The sequence below is a fragment of the Acomys minous genome, assembly GCF_964271855.1.
Source record: "Acomys minous genome assembly, chromosome: 2".
Taxonomy (NCBI): Eukaryota; Metazoa; Chordata; class Mammalia; order Rodentia; family Muridae; genus Acomys; species Acomys minous.
In genome coordinates, this window is record NC_140484.1 from 129261954 (window position 1) to 129280720 (window position 18767).

The window sequence follows — 18767 nt, forward strand, 5'->3', positions numbered from 1 at the left end:
CAGGTGACTGATCTCAGTGGCTTAGTCAGAACACGGAACGATCACCTGCACACTACCCACTGCTCCTGGCACCCAGTTTTCTCCTTGATCAGTTTTGAGGATAGCCACTCTGGTAGCCCCCCAAACACACTCTATGTTTACTACCAAACTTTCTGTGTGGTCCCCTACTGAATTCTGAGGACACATGCAACCAGTGTTTCTTCCCTTGAGTGTCAAGGACAGTGGCTGTATTGACTTGTCGGCAGTGCCATTGATCATCTCAAGTGGAAATAAACATGTGTATTTAGCTGGAATAAGAGTCAACTATTGAAAGCCCCTGAGCCATAATGGTATTTAATCTTTGTGTGCTAATTTTAATATGTATTTTTAAAGTATTTGAAACACTATTCCCAGGTTCTGATTGACGAGCTGTTCGTGAGTGTCTATGTGTGCCAGGTCTGGCAGTAGACAACCACAGTCACACTTATTGTCCCTTCTATAAATAATAAGTCACATATTTGGATAGCTCAGCTGATAAGGCATGCAGGAAGCTTGGGCCTCAATCACTGTCACCACATAAACAGGATGTGGTGGCACACACCTGTAATTCCAGCACTTAGGAGGGGGGATCAGGAAGACAAGAAGTTCAAGATCATCAATTGTATAGCAAGTGTGAAGTCAACATGGGCTACATAAGACCCTGTCTCAAAAAAAAAAAGAAAAGAAAAGAAAGAAAGAAAGAAAAAAAGAAAGAAAGAAAGAAAGAAAAAGAAAGAAAAACAACCCCCCAGAAGGTAATAGGTTCATTTTCCCTAATTTCATTGCAGAATATTTAGTTCACGGTCAAATGTATAAGTGTCTGCAGCCCATCATAGTAAAACAAGCCAATCTTTCTGGCTTAGGAAGTTTATTCACAGCCATGCTTTCCCTGGAGACTATGCTGGAGCAGAGAAGGGAAGGGAGCCAGGAATGGCATAGTTTGATAGCCACACAGAGAAGACATTTGGCCACTATGGAAAAATAAGGACTAGAGTCAAAGAATAGAAATGAAAAGTATTCAAATGAAAAAAAAAAATAGAAGCTAAAGTGAGCTGGGAAATTTAACATTTTCTTAAACATAAATCTCTCCCTGTCTCTCTCTCTCCCTCTCTCTCTCTCTCTCTCTCTCTCTCTCTCTCTCTCTCTCTCTCTCTCTCTGTGTGTGTGTGTGTGTGTGTGTGTGTGTGTGTGTGTGTGTGTGTGTGTGTGTACCAAAGCATGCAGGACTTGTACGTACCATGACACAAGTGTGGAGGTCAGAGGACAATTTTTAGAAATCAGTTCTCTTTTTCCATCCTAGGATGATACTCAGGTCATGAGTCTTGCACGTCAGTAGTTGTTAACCTTCTGAGCACAAACTGCAGGGTTTGAAAAGGTACTAATAAAACTTCGTAAGTGTACTCGACTAGTACTAAAAGACCTCCACCTTACCATGGAGTCAGAGCAGAAGTAATGGGGTCTAAGTACTGTCCTGTTCTTCTTGGTTAGGTCATCCACATCTTCTCAGATAGCCATGGCTGTGCCTAGTTCCCGCTCTGTGGTTCAGGTCCCCATTTGGCACTTCACAGGTCAGCTTTTGTTACCCTTGTGTCAGGATGCCCGCTCCTCCAGAAGACAGCTAGGCATCATCCATGTCTATGCTTGTGGCTAGCCCACAGAAGACGCTTAGCAAGTGACAGCGGATAGATACAGAGCTGAGCAACTTTGGAAGCAGGATGGCCTGCTCGGACCTGCCTTTGTACTTGAGACCAGCTTGCTTATGTTGTGACAGTCTCCTGAGCTACTCTGATAGAGAGCCTCTTTCAAAGTGTAGTGTAAACACAACGGTACTAAAAAAAAAAAAAATCTAAGCCCTCTTTCTCCAAGCAAAGACCACTGTTTAAAAGAAAATAAGACCAAATAAATAAAAAGCTTAAGGTCCACTAAAGTTGACTTAGTTGAAAGAACTAAAAACACAAAAATAAATAAATAAATAAAAGTATACCTCTAAGCCAAACATGGTAGTACACACCCTTAATCCCAGCACTCAAGAAGCAGAGGCAGGAGGATCTCTGTGAGTTTGTAGGCCAAGAGACAAGGTGACCAAGCACAGGAGAGTGAGCAAAGATCAAGGATGGATGGGAGACTTCCCTGGTCAGACTCTGGCAGGCTTGATCTAATACCTTCAGCTCCAAAACCCTGATCACTTATGCGAAACGGGAGGAGGTGTTGGAGATGGCAGGGGGTTCCAGGCCTGCCTCTACCGCTTCTGAGTCTTTCCTGCCTTCTCCGTAAAGCGAAGATTGTTTGTGATGGTACCCTGTCTCCCAGGATGCTGAGAATGGTGGGTTTGAAAGCATCATCATATAGGCAGCAGGTACCGTGCAGAGATAGCAGCTGCTGTTGGGCGCCAGTGCTTGACCCTCTGCTTTGTCTTGCAGAGGGCTGTCCTGGATTGTGCAATGGAAATGGCAGATGTACCCTGGACCTGAATGGTTGGCACTGTGTCTGCCAGCTGGGCTGGAGAGGAGCTGGTTGTGACACATCCATGGAAACTGCCTGTGGAGACAGCAAAGACAACGATGGAGGTAGGGATCTGGCACCTGTGAACTCCGGGCAGTTCCAGGCATAGGAGACAGAGAGAAAGGGGTGGACATTGCTGGGTTGGCAGGGCACCAACATCCTAGTCCACAGTGAGAGGACCTTAGGGCACAGAAGACTGCATGGGTGACCTAGGGAATGGGTGCTATTGCTAGTTGCAGCACTTTGGTTCATTAAAATGATGTCGATTAAATGAAATTAATTCTATTGGCCAATAGAGAGAAGGCATGGAGATGTGGCCTCAGTAAACTCCTTGGTGGGACGGTTGCCTGGCCAGGGTTAGAGGAAGTGTTCCTCTTCTGTATCCCAGGTGCCGTGGAGGTTGTTCCTCCAGTGGGGAGGCTCATGTACATGGATCTAGGTCTCTCCTCTGATCTGGAGGAGACACCAAGGGACATTTGCCCTCACACTCTCCCATCCATGTGGGTGTATAATAAAATCTGTCTTTGATCTGCATTTTTTTTTAAGTGCTGGGGAGTCAAAGCCCAAGGAAAGAGGCATTCATCTTATGGAATATTTGTTAACTCGGTGAAAACTCGAGTTAATTCCAGCTGTGGCTTTAACTCCTCGTGCCTTCATAGGCATGGCACTGGGTTTCTCTGAGCCGTACTCTCCTCGATTATAAAATGAGGCAGTCTATCCATGAAGATTCCTCAAGTCTTTATATCAACCATAAAGTTAGCTTTTGTGTCTCTATTATGTAAACTTGCATAAAGGCAACCCTAACACACTCCACATTTCCGCCTGGAAGAATCTGGTTCAACCAACCTCAGGGAGTTACCAGAAAAACAAAAAAGACAGATATGAAAACAAAAAAAAAATATCTTTCTAATGCTGGCAGCTGACACATCTAAGCAGCTCTCCAATTCAAACCCAGGGACTTCCTAGTGTGCTGCACAATGTTAGAACCTGGTGAACTAGAAACTCGGCATCCTTCTTTTTGGGAACGTCCTACCTAGAATGTCCCTACAACCTCAAACCATTAAGGATCAAAGGGCCAAGTGTGTAATCTTGTGGTCTCTCCGAATTGTTTGGCTACAGTGGCTCGGGAATCCCAGAACAGCTGCTGTAAGAGCACTGAGGTTTGTCCGAGCCACCCTGTAGTCTTTCTCCACTGCCCAAATCTGGAAGGCAGCCATACAGATAACTCCAGACTAGGTCTATGAGAACAAATATCAACAAGGTGCCCACGGGGGCCTTGATCCCCAAGCAGAGGTGTGTGTCCCCCGAAATCCAATAGTATTGGCATGTCCCTTAATCACGCTAAAACCTGGCATCTTTCACCTGCCCAAACATGCAGAGACTCCTACGGAGGACCAGGTCCTCCAGGACCAGAGATGCTTAAGTCCTGTCCACTCTCCAGAAACTCACAGGAAGGAGACAGGCCCAAGGCTGAGCGTAAATGGATTATGCAAGGTGCTACTGCAGGGTTAGGGTTAGTTGTGGGACAGGGAAAACATTTATCAGGAAGATGATACTAGGGAAGGAAGGAGTGTTTTGTTCTCAAGAGGCCACATAGAAAATTGCTGGGCAAAGTGAGTAAGGGTACTAAGGCTCAGTCTGTGGGAAAGTGGTCACCATCCCTTGTCTATATCACACCCTCAGCATCCCATGGTGTTTTGTCTATGTGGCTGCAAGGCCAGGGATAAACAGTAACATTCGTGGACAAGAAAGAAAAAGGAGAGGAGCCCACACTGGGAAGTCATTCATTCCCTTCCCCAGAGTCCAAGGTCTTGGCTGAAGCTTTCAAACAGCTGTGGAACATCTGGGCAGATAAGGAACTAAACACCTTTGCGATGTTCAGAGAACACATGGTCCCCCACATGCACATATGCGAGAACAGGCTACAGACATGGGCTTGTTCGTTCCTCTCCATAAAATGCAGTACCAGACTATACACCCTGGTCACCATGCTTCAGAGACAGCCAGCACCGAAAAACCATGGTGTTCACAGAAAACCTGGCCCCACAGTAGCCCCAAGCCCCATGTCATAGGAAATGATCCAGCCCTGGGGAAATGGAGCCTTCTCCAGCTGCTCCGAGCCATGAGCCCCCAGAAAGCAAAAGAGAACAACCAGAAAATCCCCAATCGCGGGAGAACATGCCTCGTACATTTTTTTTTGAAGCATATTACAGAGCAAAATGAGATTGTACGTACTTTGCGGCAAAGACTTCCAAAAAGCTGTGCTGTGAGTTCATTCCTTCGCTCCACAAATGCTCACCGAGCATCTGCGCTGCACCAGGCCCTGGCTCGAGGGGCTTCAGAAATGAACCTGGCCATCTCTGTACATGCACAGTGTATCATCTAGAGAGAGAGAGGAAGTGGGGGTGTCTGGAGTCTGTCTGTGGGTCCCCCCCCCCTCCACCATCACAGAACATCCAGGCACTTGTCTGAGATTGTCGAATGCCTCAGAGGGAACTACGATGCAGTTTCAGCCAAGAAGACCTCCCATAGGTCATCACAACCGGAAATGCAACCATGTCAGGAGGATACCTCTTTGGCATTTGGCTCTCGACTGTGGAGTGAGGGCATGCCTCACTTTGGAAGCCTCTAAGTTCATAAGTTCAGTGAGCTTTCTATCTATTGGGAGAGTTCAGAAGAAGGCTCAGAGGGTCCCTACTTTGCAAGGTGGCGTGGATAAAATAAACTACAGGACCAGAAGGGGCAGAGATTATCTTCACTGGCCTTTGTCTCTTGGTCTTGCCCATGCAGAGACAATTTGGTAGACGAGAAAGCAGGGTCACTGTGCAAGGAGCACACACATAGGGCATATTTTGCACTGGGCTATTTTCCCTTCAGCCCAAGCACACATATTCTTGGCTCCTGCTGTTGACAAGACACCACAGTCTCTTCTGGGGTGGTGGTGGGGGGTGGTGGAATCTAAGGTGAGCACGGCCCAGTCTCCCTCCCTCACAAAGCTCACAGCCATTTGGGGGGAAAGAAAAACCTGTTACCCGAATGGCTAAACCTAATGGAAGCAGAATGAAATAAGCGCCTTCGTGTCAGCCAGGCAGGGCATGCAGCATAATGCTAGGAAGCAATTCAGGCTCCAGGGAGAGAGTGCAAGACACCCACCGAGGGGCTGAAAGGACTCAGTGGCTTGAAGGAGAAATTACCAGAGCTTAGTGTTGAGTCGGGACTAGAAGAAAGCTTAGCTCCTTTCTCCTCCCCTGCACGGCATGGATAAGGAAAGAGGAACCCAGATGTGTGGCCTCATATATATGTCAGTATATATATATCTTGGCCTAGACTCGGACTCCAGGTTCCCGCCTCTGCATGTGACCTTGTCCATCTAGAATACTCCTACTCCTCCTCTTAGAGAGTTTTCCCCCCACCCAAAATGTGGGATTTGTTTACCCAGGCCTGAAGAGGCCCTGGAGAAATGCCACGGGGCCTTCTAGAGCATGGGAGAACTCCGATGTCATTTGACAGCTCGTAGCTCAGTGGTGCACTCATGCGGCAACGCTGTGAGGAAAGAGGTGTTGATGTCCCTCGCCATATCCCTTGGAGAAGGACACAAAGGCTTAGCTGTTGTTCTGCCCCAGATCACTGCCCCGCCTAGGAACAGTCTGCCAATGCCTCTGAGGCCTGGCTGCATTATAGCTTTTCTCTATACCCAGACCTCAGACCTGGCTCCCTTGTCAACGAACCACCAAGGCACTGCAAGCTACCTGAGAACTCCCATTTTCTCCTCGTCCACCCCACCCCCAACTTCTTAGGCTTAAAGCAATCTTTTCCAAATTCAACTTGAATTCAAAGGCTCATTAAGAATGCTATTGCAGTGTTTTTAATCTGTGAGACCCCAAAAAAAAAAATGTTACGCAATATGTTTGAATTGGGAGCAGGGCTATTGGTTTGGTTTGTATTCACGCGTAGTTTGTTGCCTGAATTGAAAACTAGAAAGCATCCTGAATGTGACTAGGAAGCAGCTGGGCTCATGAGCCTCTGTGGGGTTGCTCAATGCATCTAGAATGCCTCAGATTTCACCCCAGAGTACTGAGAGGGCCCAGAGGGGCAAGCACCGGGGGGCCCTGACACTCACGGAGCACCAGTTCCTCTGTGTGTCTCAGTTGCTGATGCTGTTGACTGCCTTCTTTATCTTACCCTATGCAAAGTCCTTCATGAAATGCTATCACACACATCTTCTCTAATGACACACAGTGGCCATCTATGAGAACGCATCACACACACACACACACACACACACACACACACACACACACTTCAAAGATGGTGAAACAGTGGTCCACCAATGCAGAGTAGCTGTCATCTAAGGAAATGGTGCCTCTCTTGCAAGATCACAGTAAAAACCACAGGTTGTGACTTTAAAGTGCCTATGATTAGGCAATGTAACACAAAGATGAAGCCCACATCCCCTGGGTTCAGATCCCAGGCTCCTCTTGTGTTACTTCAGGTGAGGTACTCAACTTGTCATTTCTAAATGTCAGCTCTCTTCCTGGTCCTTTCTCCATGAAATCACAGAGGATCATGTTTATCGTAAAATATATATTTATATATAACCATTTTTCACTAAAATTTTGCTCTCTGTGAAGTTTTATTCTATCTATCTTTTCGCATACAGGTGTAGTATTTTTTTATATATATTGGTGTATTTTTGACTATTTTTTCTTTTTTTATTAAAATCTGTATTCCAAGCTGGTATAGTGATTCACACCAATAATTCTAACAACAATAATTCTAATTCACACCAATAACTGGGAGACTGAGGCAAGAGAGCTCACAAGTTCAAGGCCAACATGGGCTACTAAGTAAGACCTGGTCTTGAAAAATAATCTATTCCAAACAATTACACATTCGTAGATAAAAAGCCCACATATGTATTGTTTTCAAAGCTTCCCCTAACAAGCTCATGGACAGAGACATTTACATACAAGGACACTGAGTCCGAGAGAAAGGAAGTTACCCAGCCTCACACAGTGCATCAGCAGGAGAGCCAGACTAGACAGGAGCTATAAAGTCTGTAAAGAAGATGCCAGAATCAAAAACTCCACTGGAATTTAAACAGCCAGATCCTTTTTGATAAAGCTCCTCTAAGCAGCTTCAATATATTATAATCTCTTTGATGCTCTTGGCCCCACGAAAGACAATCATGGGTGGCAAGGCCCAAACAGACAGAGACAGCCCAGGAGAAATTTCAAGAAAACTGAGAACAAAGCTCTCGGTCCTTCCTCCTCCCCCTACACCCCATCTCCCACTGTGGGGACGGAGCATTCACACAAAGCCCCACAATCTGGTCGCCCTCCAGCCCTATCTCAAAACCACGCTTCTCGTGATAAGAGACAAGAGAGAAATTGACCTTTAAAAATCTTGTGTTCCGAGGAGCAGATAAAGATTTCACAAGCCCTTTTGAAAGAAGGCACGGAATTCATTACAGCGAATGACAAAAACTTCTCTGGGATGCGTACAGAAAGAGGGGGCACACTCTTCCCTCTCACCCCAGGGCCTCCCCCAGGGCTGCTCGCAGCTTGCAAGCAGTACAGTGGCAGAGACTGCCCACCACAGTAAGATGAAGTTAGCCGATGCGACCTGGCAGAGAGACTGATGAGCTGAGCACCAGCTTAAGGAAACCCTAAAACAGCCACCATAAACGGCTTACTCTTGGCAAACCTAGTCTACATTTAAGCATTCTCTCTTAGGGTACAGCCCACCTTGGCTGAGGTGGGTCCCTCCCCACCTTGGGAATCTCCACAAGCCCCTGAGCAGCCGGTCCATGAGAAGGACAAGCTCCTCTTACATGGTTTTGGTCACAGCTCCCACCCCCCCCCCCCCCGATGGGCCTGACCAAACTGATCTGTTAGATCTGAGAGCCGCGCTGAGTCATCCACGCATCTGTTCCTTTCCACGGTGAGCATGAGGCTTACGTGGGCAAGGTGCTGTACCTCAGAGATGCAGAGATAAGTAGGCCATTTCCTGTCCCTGTGGAATGGACATGAGGATGAGGGGCAACCAGAACACCTGAAACACTGATATAAACAGATGTAGATTGTGGAAATGGTTCGTTAGCATCCATGTATGGAGGAAGATGAGGGGCCGAATTCCCAGCTTCACTGGCAGTGTACATTAGGTAAATTACCACCCTCCCCCAACTACAAACCAATACCCTCATTTGTAAAGATGAAAAATTAGCTCAGCCATTAATGTTAGTAGAACTCACAACAGGCTAGCTAGGCCTGGTGAAGACAGCCGGTGGCATGTGGATGCCAGGATGTGACCATCAGGCAGGCTGCTTCATCCTTTTACCAAGGAGGATCTTGACAGGACAGAAAGAGACTTCCTGTCGAGTGCCCAATCAGGGACAGCAGTTGTTGGGGTCACATAGCAAAGGGAAGCCATTTCCAATCTGGTCCTTAGGATACTGTTCTCACAGAAGACCCATGCAGCCAGCAGAGGGCTTCACTCATGTCCATGTGCCAGCCTGTGTAAGCTCCAGGTGTCCCCCGTGCAAGGGGAAGACAGGAAGCCTTCACTTGATAGCTTCCTCCTTTCCAGCCACTGCTGATCTCTGGAGGATCCCAAGAAGCTGGCCAGCCTCTGCCCATGGGCTTTCGCGGCACACTGCAGCGCTGTCCTGTGAAGTGCATGGGCTGAGGAGTCAGCTGCCAGGCTCACTGTCTCCCTTCTCCCAGCTCTGCACAGCAGCTGACACCTACCTGCAGGGCAGGCACAGACCCACAGCTGGAAGTGGGCACAGTAGTTAAAGGGTCAGAAGTACATGATCCTGTCAGAAAGTGTCATATATTATCCCAGAGACCCTGGGCTCCCCCACTCCTTAGCCTGATTTGGCCTTTCTTTTAGCCATGCTTCTCTTTTCTTGCTTTGCCCTCCATTCTTCATCTGAGGTCATTCTTAGATCTGGCACTGCCATGTTCCTCCCCCTCTAGGAACCCAAAACATAGTTTTCACATTTTCTTCCATTTCTTTCTTTTTTTCTTTTCTTTCTTTCTTTCTTTCTTTCTTTCTTTCTTTTTTAATTTGTCTGTGTGTTTGTTTGTTTTTCAAGACAGGGTCTCTCTGTGTAGCCTTGGCTGTCCTGGACTTGCTTTGTAGACCAGGCTGGCCTCGAACTCACGGTGATCCACCTGCCTCTGCCTCCCGAGTGCTGGGATTAAAGGCATGCACCACCATGCCCGGCTTTCTTCCATTTCTCTACACTATCTCAAGCTCAAAAACAAGTAAGTTTCTAGAGGAAAAAAAAAAAACCTTTCCCCAAAGTTTAGTTCTTAAGTCAGGAGAGTTTTGCTGAACCTTTGAAGGACATTGAGGGTAATTCTCTCTGTTTGACTGACTTTCCTTCTGTGATAAAATGAGGACCTGTAAAGGAAAATATAAATATATGAAACATAGACAGTTAACAAATCCACCAACTCATTTGCAATACATAGTTAAATGAGTCAGGAAGTACTCAGAAAATACAGAAACTTGCAAACCAGAGAGTTCTCAAAATCACAGAGTCATATTTTTTCCTTTTCAAAATTTACTTTTCTGTCCCAAAGCATGACAATCTCCTTATCATACACATCTTCTAAAATTTATCATCTATGCCTGAGAAAATTGAGTTGTTAAGGAGCACACACACACACACGTATACTCACACATATGCATACATGTACACCCATGTATACACACGTGCATACACACATATGTATACACACATGTACACACAAACACTGTGGAGCAGGCATACATAAAGCTGCCACTCTTTTTTTTAAAAAGGGGGGAGAGGGGCTGCCCAAATGCTGGTCTTATATAATGCAGCTTTGAAGGTGAAGTTTGAGGGGCCCATTCATAGTCCCTTAAATAAGATGGTGGAAGAGTTGCCCACATTTACTGCTCAGCAAATATTTGTCAAAAGTACAAGGAAGAGACATCAGCCTAACAAGGCACAGGCAGGCAGAAATTCTGGCCTGGCATCAATCACTAACCCGCCGTGCACACACTGAACAATTCCACAGTCCCGAAGTTTCTGGTTGGAGTACGGTTTCTGTGGTATCTCCATTTCATAGTCACTCGTTTGAAAGGCCCCTGAGAGCTCCAATACCTTAACTTACATGTGTCACCATGGCTGGATTTACCCATTCCAGTCCTCTAAGGTCACACTGTACCCAGAATCCTGCCTGGAATGTACGCAGAGGAAGAGACCGGGGCTCGACAAATGGCAACTGGTTGCCAGGATACCAGGATACTTGCTGATGGGAAGCACTTGTCAGAATCCACTAGTAGCTGTCCTTGGCTGGGTCCTTCCATGGGAACCTCCCCTCACCTCCCGCTGATCTCACAGCATCTCTGTGAAGTAGGTTAACAGATGGAGGCAAAAAGATCAAAGCTCTTGTTAGGACATTTATTTCCAGCAAACTGCCCAAGTAGGTCAGCATAGCACCCTACTGACTACAAGATATAACAATTTACCTTTAAAACTCAGCAATGGAGGAAGTGGGGACAGGGGAGCCCTGGAACTCAGAAATAAGATGAAACTGAAAGCCAGGGCAGCTGGCATGACACGTCATGACACACTCATTGTGACAGGGCATGTTCACAGTGGGGCATTGCTGCTGACACCACAGAGAAAACGGGAATGCTGAGAGGCTGGCCCTAAAACATGTGCCTGCTAAAGCAGAAAGGGTGGCATGGAGGCATTTCTCAGTCTTAGGGCGAGGGAACAGAAGGAAACATCTGTGAGAGACAGAGCTTATGCCATGAGGGTCCTGACCTAATCTTGCATACCAGAGTACAAATGCCAAGCTAAGACACCCACTAAAAGAGCAGTCCTGGACGAGTGGTACCCTGGCACGGCAGGCAGAAGTCACCAGAAGTTGCGCTTGGGGCTTAACTAGCCATGGGGGACCCCAGTGAAAATTCTAGAATAGGCAGGAAATGGCTGACCACAGGCTGGGGTGAACAACTATGGCATACGAAAGGATTGCCACTCCCAAGGACTTAATCCAAGACAGATCATACCATAAATAAGCTTTTATATAACTACAGAGATAAACTGATGCTTAAAATAAGGATGGAACAATCTACCATCAGGAGGAAAGAAAAAAAAACCAAAAGAGGCAGATTTTGAAAAGTTCCAAAGAGACCATCTACAAATCTTAAAGTACAGTCATTTAAATTAATGACCCGAGGGACAAATTAAACAGCAGACCAGACACAAATGAAGGAAAAATAAGTGAAGTAGAATAGAAGTCTAAGGAAATATATCAGAGTGGGACACAAATAAAAAAGACAGAAATGGAGAGGTTGAAGGGCATGAAATAGGAGAAGGCCCCTTTAAGCTTTTATGAGTACCCTGAAGAAAGGTACATTCCCAGTTTATAGGAGAATTTTCCAGAACTCATGCAAGGCACAATCCTAAATAAAATGCCTAAGGTATGACATATGTTTCACTGTAGAGCATGCATGCTGTATCCCAGGCTTGGAGACAGATTGTCAGTCTACAACTTTTCTAGACAATCTGTTTCATTGTCACAGGGATACCCAAAGGGAGCCTCGTGCCTGGCAATGGGGGCAGATTCATGAGGCTAAAGGATGAAGTGTCTTCCTTTCTCCGTCATTATGCATAGCTAAAGGTTTGCAGACTCTGGTTTAGAGGCATTAGCAACTTGGACAGAGTCACACAACCCATGTGGGAGTGGGGTTTGGCTGTCTGGCTGGAGAGAAATTATCTTAAGCACTATGCATTCTGCCACTGAGCATGGCATGATAGGGCATTGCTTCCATAGGATTCCTACGTTCCTGTCCCCTCACTTTAAAAAACTAGTTCCTGAGAGTAATCAAAGAACACTGCAAGCATGTTCATAGCAGCCTTATTCATAATAGCCAGAACATGGAAACAGCCTAAGTGCCCCTCAATAGAAGAATGGATAAAGAAACTGTGGTACATATACACTATGGAATACTATTCAGCTATTAAAAACAAGGAATTCCCGAAATTTGTGGATAAATGGATTGAGCTAGAAATGACCATAATGAGTAAGTTAACCCAGAAGCAGAAAGACTCAAATGGTATATACTCACTTATATCTGCATATTAGCCCAAGGGGCATGGCCCACGAAAGCCTTCACTTACCAGGAAACTGAGACAGAGGGGAGGACATTCTAGTGGGACTCTAGATGAGAGAATCAGGGGAGAATGGCAAAGTAGAAGGATCCAGAGGGTCCTAGAAGCCTACAAGTAGAATATTATGATAGGCAGATTTGGGCACAGGGGTCCCGCTCAAACTAAGGCACCAGCCAAGGACAATACAGGCGGTAAACCTTAAACCCCTACCCAGATCTAGACAATGGACAGAACACTCTCCACAGTAGAGTGGAGAGTGGGATATTACTTTCTCACACACTCTGGTGCCTCACCTTTGACCATGTCCCCTGGAGGGGGAGACCTGGTGGCACTCAGAGGAAGGACAGCAGGTTACCAAGAAGAGACTTGATACCCTATGAACATATACAGGGGGAGGTAATCCCCCTCAGGAACAGTCATAGGGGAGGGGAATAAGGGGAAAATGGGAGGGAGGGAAGAATGGGAGGATACAAGGGATGGGATAACCATTGAGATGTAACAAGAATAAATTAATAAAGGAGAAAAAAAAAAGAACACTTCATGCGTCAGATAGAACTGAGTTCAAATCCTCAGCTTCTTTACAGAATACCTCTATGACCGTCACTAAGTCAACTTTACCACTTCTGACCTGTGGTTCCTTCTCTCTGAACTGACAACGATGACAGTGGCTACCTCACAGAATGGGTAGGAGGAAGGCCATCATTCCTTATAAAGTATTTAGCACAATGCCTGGCCTGACATCACTGTCATTTGTCATCTTCATCAACCTAATACAGTTGTCGATGAGAACCACCCTCATCCCTGGCTCACCTTCTCCGAGGCTGCAGAGTCCATCTCCCTCCCCAATAGGAAACAGTCCCTCCCAGGTGCCACAAAGCATAGTGTTTATAAAAAGGTAAAAGACTGGCTCCCAGGGACTACTTTGGTGGTAAACAAGAGCAGGCAAGAGCTAATAAAATTTCAAATTAGCCATGACTTTTCACGGCCCTTCAATTGTGCCAGCTGATTTAATGGTCACCGTCCCTGCTCGCCGGGATTGAATAATAGAGTGTCTCTTCAGAGTTATGGATGCAGGAGCTGAGGCTGTCACGCTAACATCAATAGTGGAATGCAAACAACCCACGCTTGGACTGCAATTATGTGTTTAAGCAACGTCTGATGGGGGCATCAGGGAGGTGTGGGATGAAACAAACCTGCTGATGGCAGGAGAGGACGGGGCCTTTGCTAGCCAGTGCTACCTGGCCACTAGAAGACAAGCGAAGGTGCCCACCCAACATAATACCTGGGCAAGGAACTCAGGGTGATTCTGCCAGGTAGATGTGGCCCCCACCACACTTTAGTGAACCGTGTTCTAGGTTCAGGTTCAGAGAGGGAAACTACCATGTACCCCATACTGTGTTGGATTTAGGGGTAGAGCGCTACACAGTTTATTGTGGAACGGAAACTTACGTGACACTCTCGTTTACTGCATACAAAATATAGGAAGCTGCCCAACTGAAGTGCCTCGTGAGTGAAGGGACCTTCCATCAACCCTAACCACCTGAGCTTGATCCTTCAGACCCAACAGTGTGGGAGAAGGGGACTCCATGGGTTGTCTCCTTAGCTCTACATGCCCGCTGTGGTACATGCTTTTACACACGTGTGCTCACACACACACACACACACACATGCACACTGAAGAAAATGTAGTGATTTTAAAAAAAAAGAGAAAGATACCGGAAGGTTAAGTGGCTTGTCCAAGTTCATACAATGGGAAGATTTATGCCTGACATTTGCTCCCCAGTTGTCTCGTTCTGGGATCCAGGCTCTGTCGCTGTGCCTCTTTCTAGGAGGCCACACACTCTTGGGTAGAAAAAGACAGGGGGATATTGTCGTGGATGGTTGTCCCTAATTTACTTAATGGGGGGAAACTGGGATCCGGGTCAACCAAGAAGCTTGGCCATTGACTACAGATAAGTTCCCTTGAACACTGCTCGTTCTTCCATTGAACATATCATAGAAGGGTAGGCCAGAGGCGACTCAGCCAGTGAGAAGGTCAGGACCCGAGGTAGGCAGTGACAATGAGCTGTGGGTGCCCACCGTACACTATAGCCCCTCTGGAAACAGAAGGTGAGGACACTGGTACTCAGAGAGATTAAACTTGGCAAGCTGTCTAGGGCCAACCTGACAGACAGTTGCCGAGACATGAACTTTGGTCTCCACGCCTAGTGACCCTACCGTCGTATCATATCATACTGCTGAATATGGTTGATTGACAATATCATTGTCTGGCTTTTACAGACCAGCATCTCATGTTATCTCCTGATTCATTTGTTAATTGTTTATTTGGGTGTTGTTCTTGTTGTTTATTCATTAAACAGCCATTTTTTTTAAACATGTCTACTAAGTGCTAAGGGTACAACAGAGATAAGAACACATCTGTGACCAGAGTGGTAGGGAAGTTGTCCAGTGTCACACAGTTAATAAGCAGTCAAGCCAGGATTCGAACCCAGGCAGTACGCATGTCATCTCTGCCTCTAACACACACAGATGTGACTCCAGGCTTTTTCCTAGCCAATGTTGTGGTCACTATCTTCTGTTGCCCTGGTTTTGGTGTCCAGCCTAAACTGTTAACTATGAAAGTATAAAAGTAACTGGGAACTATAAAAGCACTTTGCAATAATGAAGCCCCAAAAATCTGTAATCTGGGATCATCTCTTTCTTTCAATTCTTTGGAAAGTCAGATGAGCTGTAAGAGTGTAGGGTCCTGAAGAGACCCATCCATGTGGCAGAGAGAACTCCATGCAAATGACAACTCACAGAAGGCAGAGCTGGGCCTCTGAATGGCTGAGGGCAAGATGCTCCAGTTACAGAGCCCTAAGCATCCTTGCTTCTTCCTCATTCCAGAGCCAGGCAGTCACCTACTGTTCATTCTCCATTAGTGTGCTGCTCTAACCTGAGCTGCTTTGTTGTTCATCCACACAACCTCAGCACCACCATCCCTCCTGTCTGGCCTGTGGGTTTTAACGGTGTGTGCACCACTATTTCAAGCCTTTGGGGGTACCCATAGCCTGTGGGTAAGATTCCAGCTCACTATCATGGACTAAACAGCACAGCACAGCTGCCCCGACCCACACAGCAGCCTCATCCTTTGCTACTCCCCCTCACCACCAGCATCTTAGCATCTCTGGTGTCCATGCATTCTCTCTCCTCTGAGCTCTCCCATAAACTCTTCCTGCTTTCTATCTCCTTAGGAGACGAAAAAGAAGGTACACACCATATGCTGATCTATCTCTATCACCTATTAGACTGAAAGGTTGGGGTAAGCGTTGAAGTACCTGGCTCTCCTTGTGCTCAGGAAAAGCCTGGGCTTGTGTCTGCATTTCAAGTTTGCCAGTGACAGAAAGACGGGACAAACATGGCCGATAGAATATAGCTGTATAAACTACGTGCTCTGTCGCCCCTGCAGATGGTTTGGTGGACTGTATGGACCCGGACTGCTGCCTCCAGCCCCTCTGTCACGTCAACCCGCTGTGCCTAGGCTCCCCTGACCCTCTGGACATCATCCAAGAGACACAGACCCCCGTTTCCCAGCAGAACCTGCACTCCTTCTACGACCGCATCAAGTTCCTCGTGGGCAGAGATAGCACGCATATCATCCCTGGGGAGAACCCGTTCGACGGAGGGTGAGTCCCTGGGGTTCAGCACTGGCAGCAGCTCTTGGAGAGAGACTGAGTCAAGCCTGGGTGTGAGGAGGCTGAGAGGGTGGGCGGGTCTCAGAGGTTCTAATGGGTTTGCAAAAGAGGCACAGAAGCAGCCTCCAGTACCCATGGTGGCAAAACTGCTGTCCTAGGCCTTCCGGATTATTACGAGCAAAGCTGTGCTGCTCCCACCGGGTGATAGATGGAGAGAGTGAAAAATCAAAGGCCTGAGGGGAATCTTGGATCGATACCCACTTTGCAGTCAGCTCTTTCGGATCCTGTGGTCTCCACACGAGCTGAAGGGTTTTGACACTGTTTGCCCTCAGAGCTGATGGAAGGCTTTACCAGCCTGCAGGCAGAGATGTTGCTGCACCTCAGGCCACATGTCCATGCATTCTTTCTTTGATGGTTGTGCCATCCATTGGACATTTTTCTCACGGAAACCCACTGTGTGCCAGGTCTAGTGCTAGATAACAGAAATGAGTAGCTCATACTGTCTGCTAGGGTACAAAATATGCTTGACCAAAAATATGCTGCAACGTTCCTAAGGGGCGCAGAGGAGGAACTATTGGGCAGGAAAATCTAGGATGTAAATAAAAGAAACATTCTTTTTTTTTTTTTTTTTTCCTGAGACAGGGTTTCTCTGTGTAGCCTTGGCTGTCCTGGACACACACTGTAGACCAGGCTGGCCTCAAACTTATAGATATCCACCTGCCTCTGCCTCTCGAGTGCTGGGATTACAGGTGTGTGCCACCACGCCCAGCTGGAGAAATAAGTCTTAAAGATGAGAGACAGTTAATTAATAAGGCAAGTGAAAGAGGGGAGGCTCCGAATAGAGAGGAAAAAAAATTCATACAAAAACAGCAAGAGTGAAGGGGGAAGTGACATTTCTTGGCCAGAAATTTTCCTTTTGTTCCTAGGCAGTAAGCTGCTATCTTATTCAAGTGTGTGACTTTGTGTGTGTGCTTGTGGGCCTTCCCCTGGCGTGAGTTCTTTTAATCAACTGCAGATATAAATAATATTGCTACCAAGAAAATGTTACTTGCTCAGCCTTTCATGACCAGCCCATATGGCATCCGATTAGGGCTACGGCTTGTCGGTTGCCTGTACCTGTTCTGCTTAGGGAGTGCCCTATTCATGCCAGAGTGCTCTGTGCCAACAGGAACATGTCCCCCGGGTGCCCCCCCCCCCGCCGGCTACATGCTGGGCTTGCTGCTTAAGCACTACAAGACGCTGTGGGACCTGCACTGGGTTCTCAGCACTGCCTCTCTAGTACAGAAAGCTCCCAGGGACATGAGAAGCCCGTGTTAGGGGAACAATCCAACGCCAAGCACCATTTCAGCTCCTGGCCCTGCCACCCCTGTGTACGTGGCTCTGCTGAGGGACTAAATAAGATGAGTTGTTCCAGGCTCTGCCACCCCCTCTAATCCGTGTTTCCCAGGAAAGTCTTGCATCACGCTCATTAGAGCTCTCAGCCATTGCTTAAGGAATGGATGTGGATGTGAACTGCCTGAGGAACAAATAAATAAAAGGGAAAGAGGGAGGGGGAGGGGAAAGAAGGAAGTGTGGAAGGAAGGAGGAGACTCATATTTTGTGGTTTTCCTGGCTTTATACTGAGGATTTGGGGTCCAGCAGGCTTAGATCACCAGCCAGACATCAAACTGGAACAGAAGCCGGAGAAGACAGCTCTCGGTTCCTTGTTCATGCATCTGTTACCTTCAGTCGAATTTCACACACTCTGAAGGCAGAGGCTCATCTACCCCTCCAAACCTGTGACACTTGGAGAAGGGCCTGTCATGTGGTATATTTGTTCTGCAAATGAGTAGATCATGGAAGGTTCCCAAATGTTAGCATGAAATCCCTCTCTCCTGACATCTGCCAGCATCAGTATGATCTGCTCCTTGCTGGTCTAGGAAATGGCTCCCAATCACTGTGGACTCCCCCAAACATCCCTCTGTGAAATACGCCTGGGTGAATCCCAGCACTTGGGAGGCAGAGGCAGGTGGATCGCTGTGAGTTCGAGGCCAGCCTGGTCTACAAAGTGAGTCCAGGACAGTCAAGGCTACACAGAGAGACTTTGTCTCGAAAAACCAAAAAAAAAAAAAAAAAAAAAAAAAAACGCCTGGGTGACTGGTCATCAGAAAACATCAGGCAGCAGAAGCCTACTCAGTAGCCTCAAATGGGTCTAGAAGGAAAACCTTTCTCTGTGCAGTTGCAATGAAGCAGGATCAGCTACCCAGCCTGATTTGTTGCTCTCTTTCCTCTCATACGAGAGGGTGTGGTGTGTGTGTGTAACAGGAAGGCCCAGTGTTTCCTTTCTGGCTTTACCCTAAGTCACGCATGCATGAAATATAGTAAATATCTCATAGCAGCCATCAAAAAGATTAGAATACAAGACGTACACCTGG

The 18767-nt window shown here is 46.9% G+C and overlaps 1 protein-coding gene across 12 annotated transcripts in view; it reads left to right on the top strand.

Moving 5' to 3' along the window:
- TENM4 (teneurin transmembrane protein 4) overlaps positions 1-18767 on the top strand; it is a 720654-nt gene that overhangs the window by 618686 nt on the left and 83201 nt on the right. For all 12 annotated transcript variants that reach the window (XM_084773614.1, XM_084773618.1, XM_084773619.1 and 9 more), the window contains 2 exons: positions 2439-2585; positions 16128-16344. In XM_084773614.1, the coding sequence (XP_084629740.1) occupies positions 2439-2585; positions 16128-16344 (364 nt within the window). The remainder of the gene's footprint in view (positions 1-2438; positions 2586-16127; positions 16345-18767) is intronic.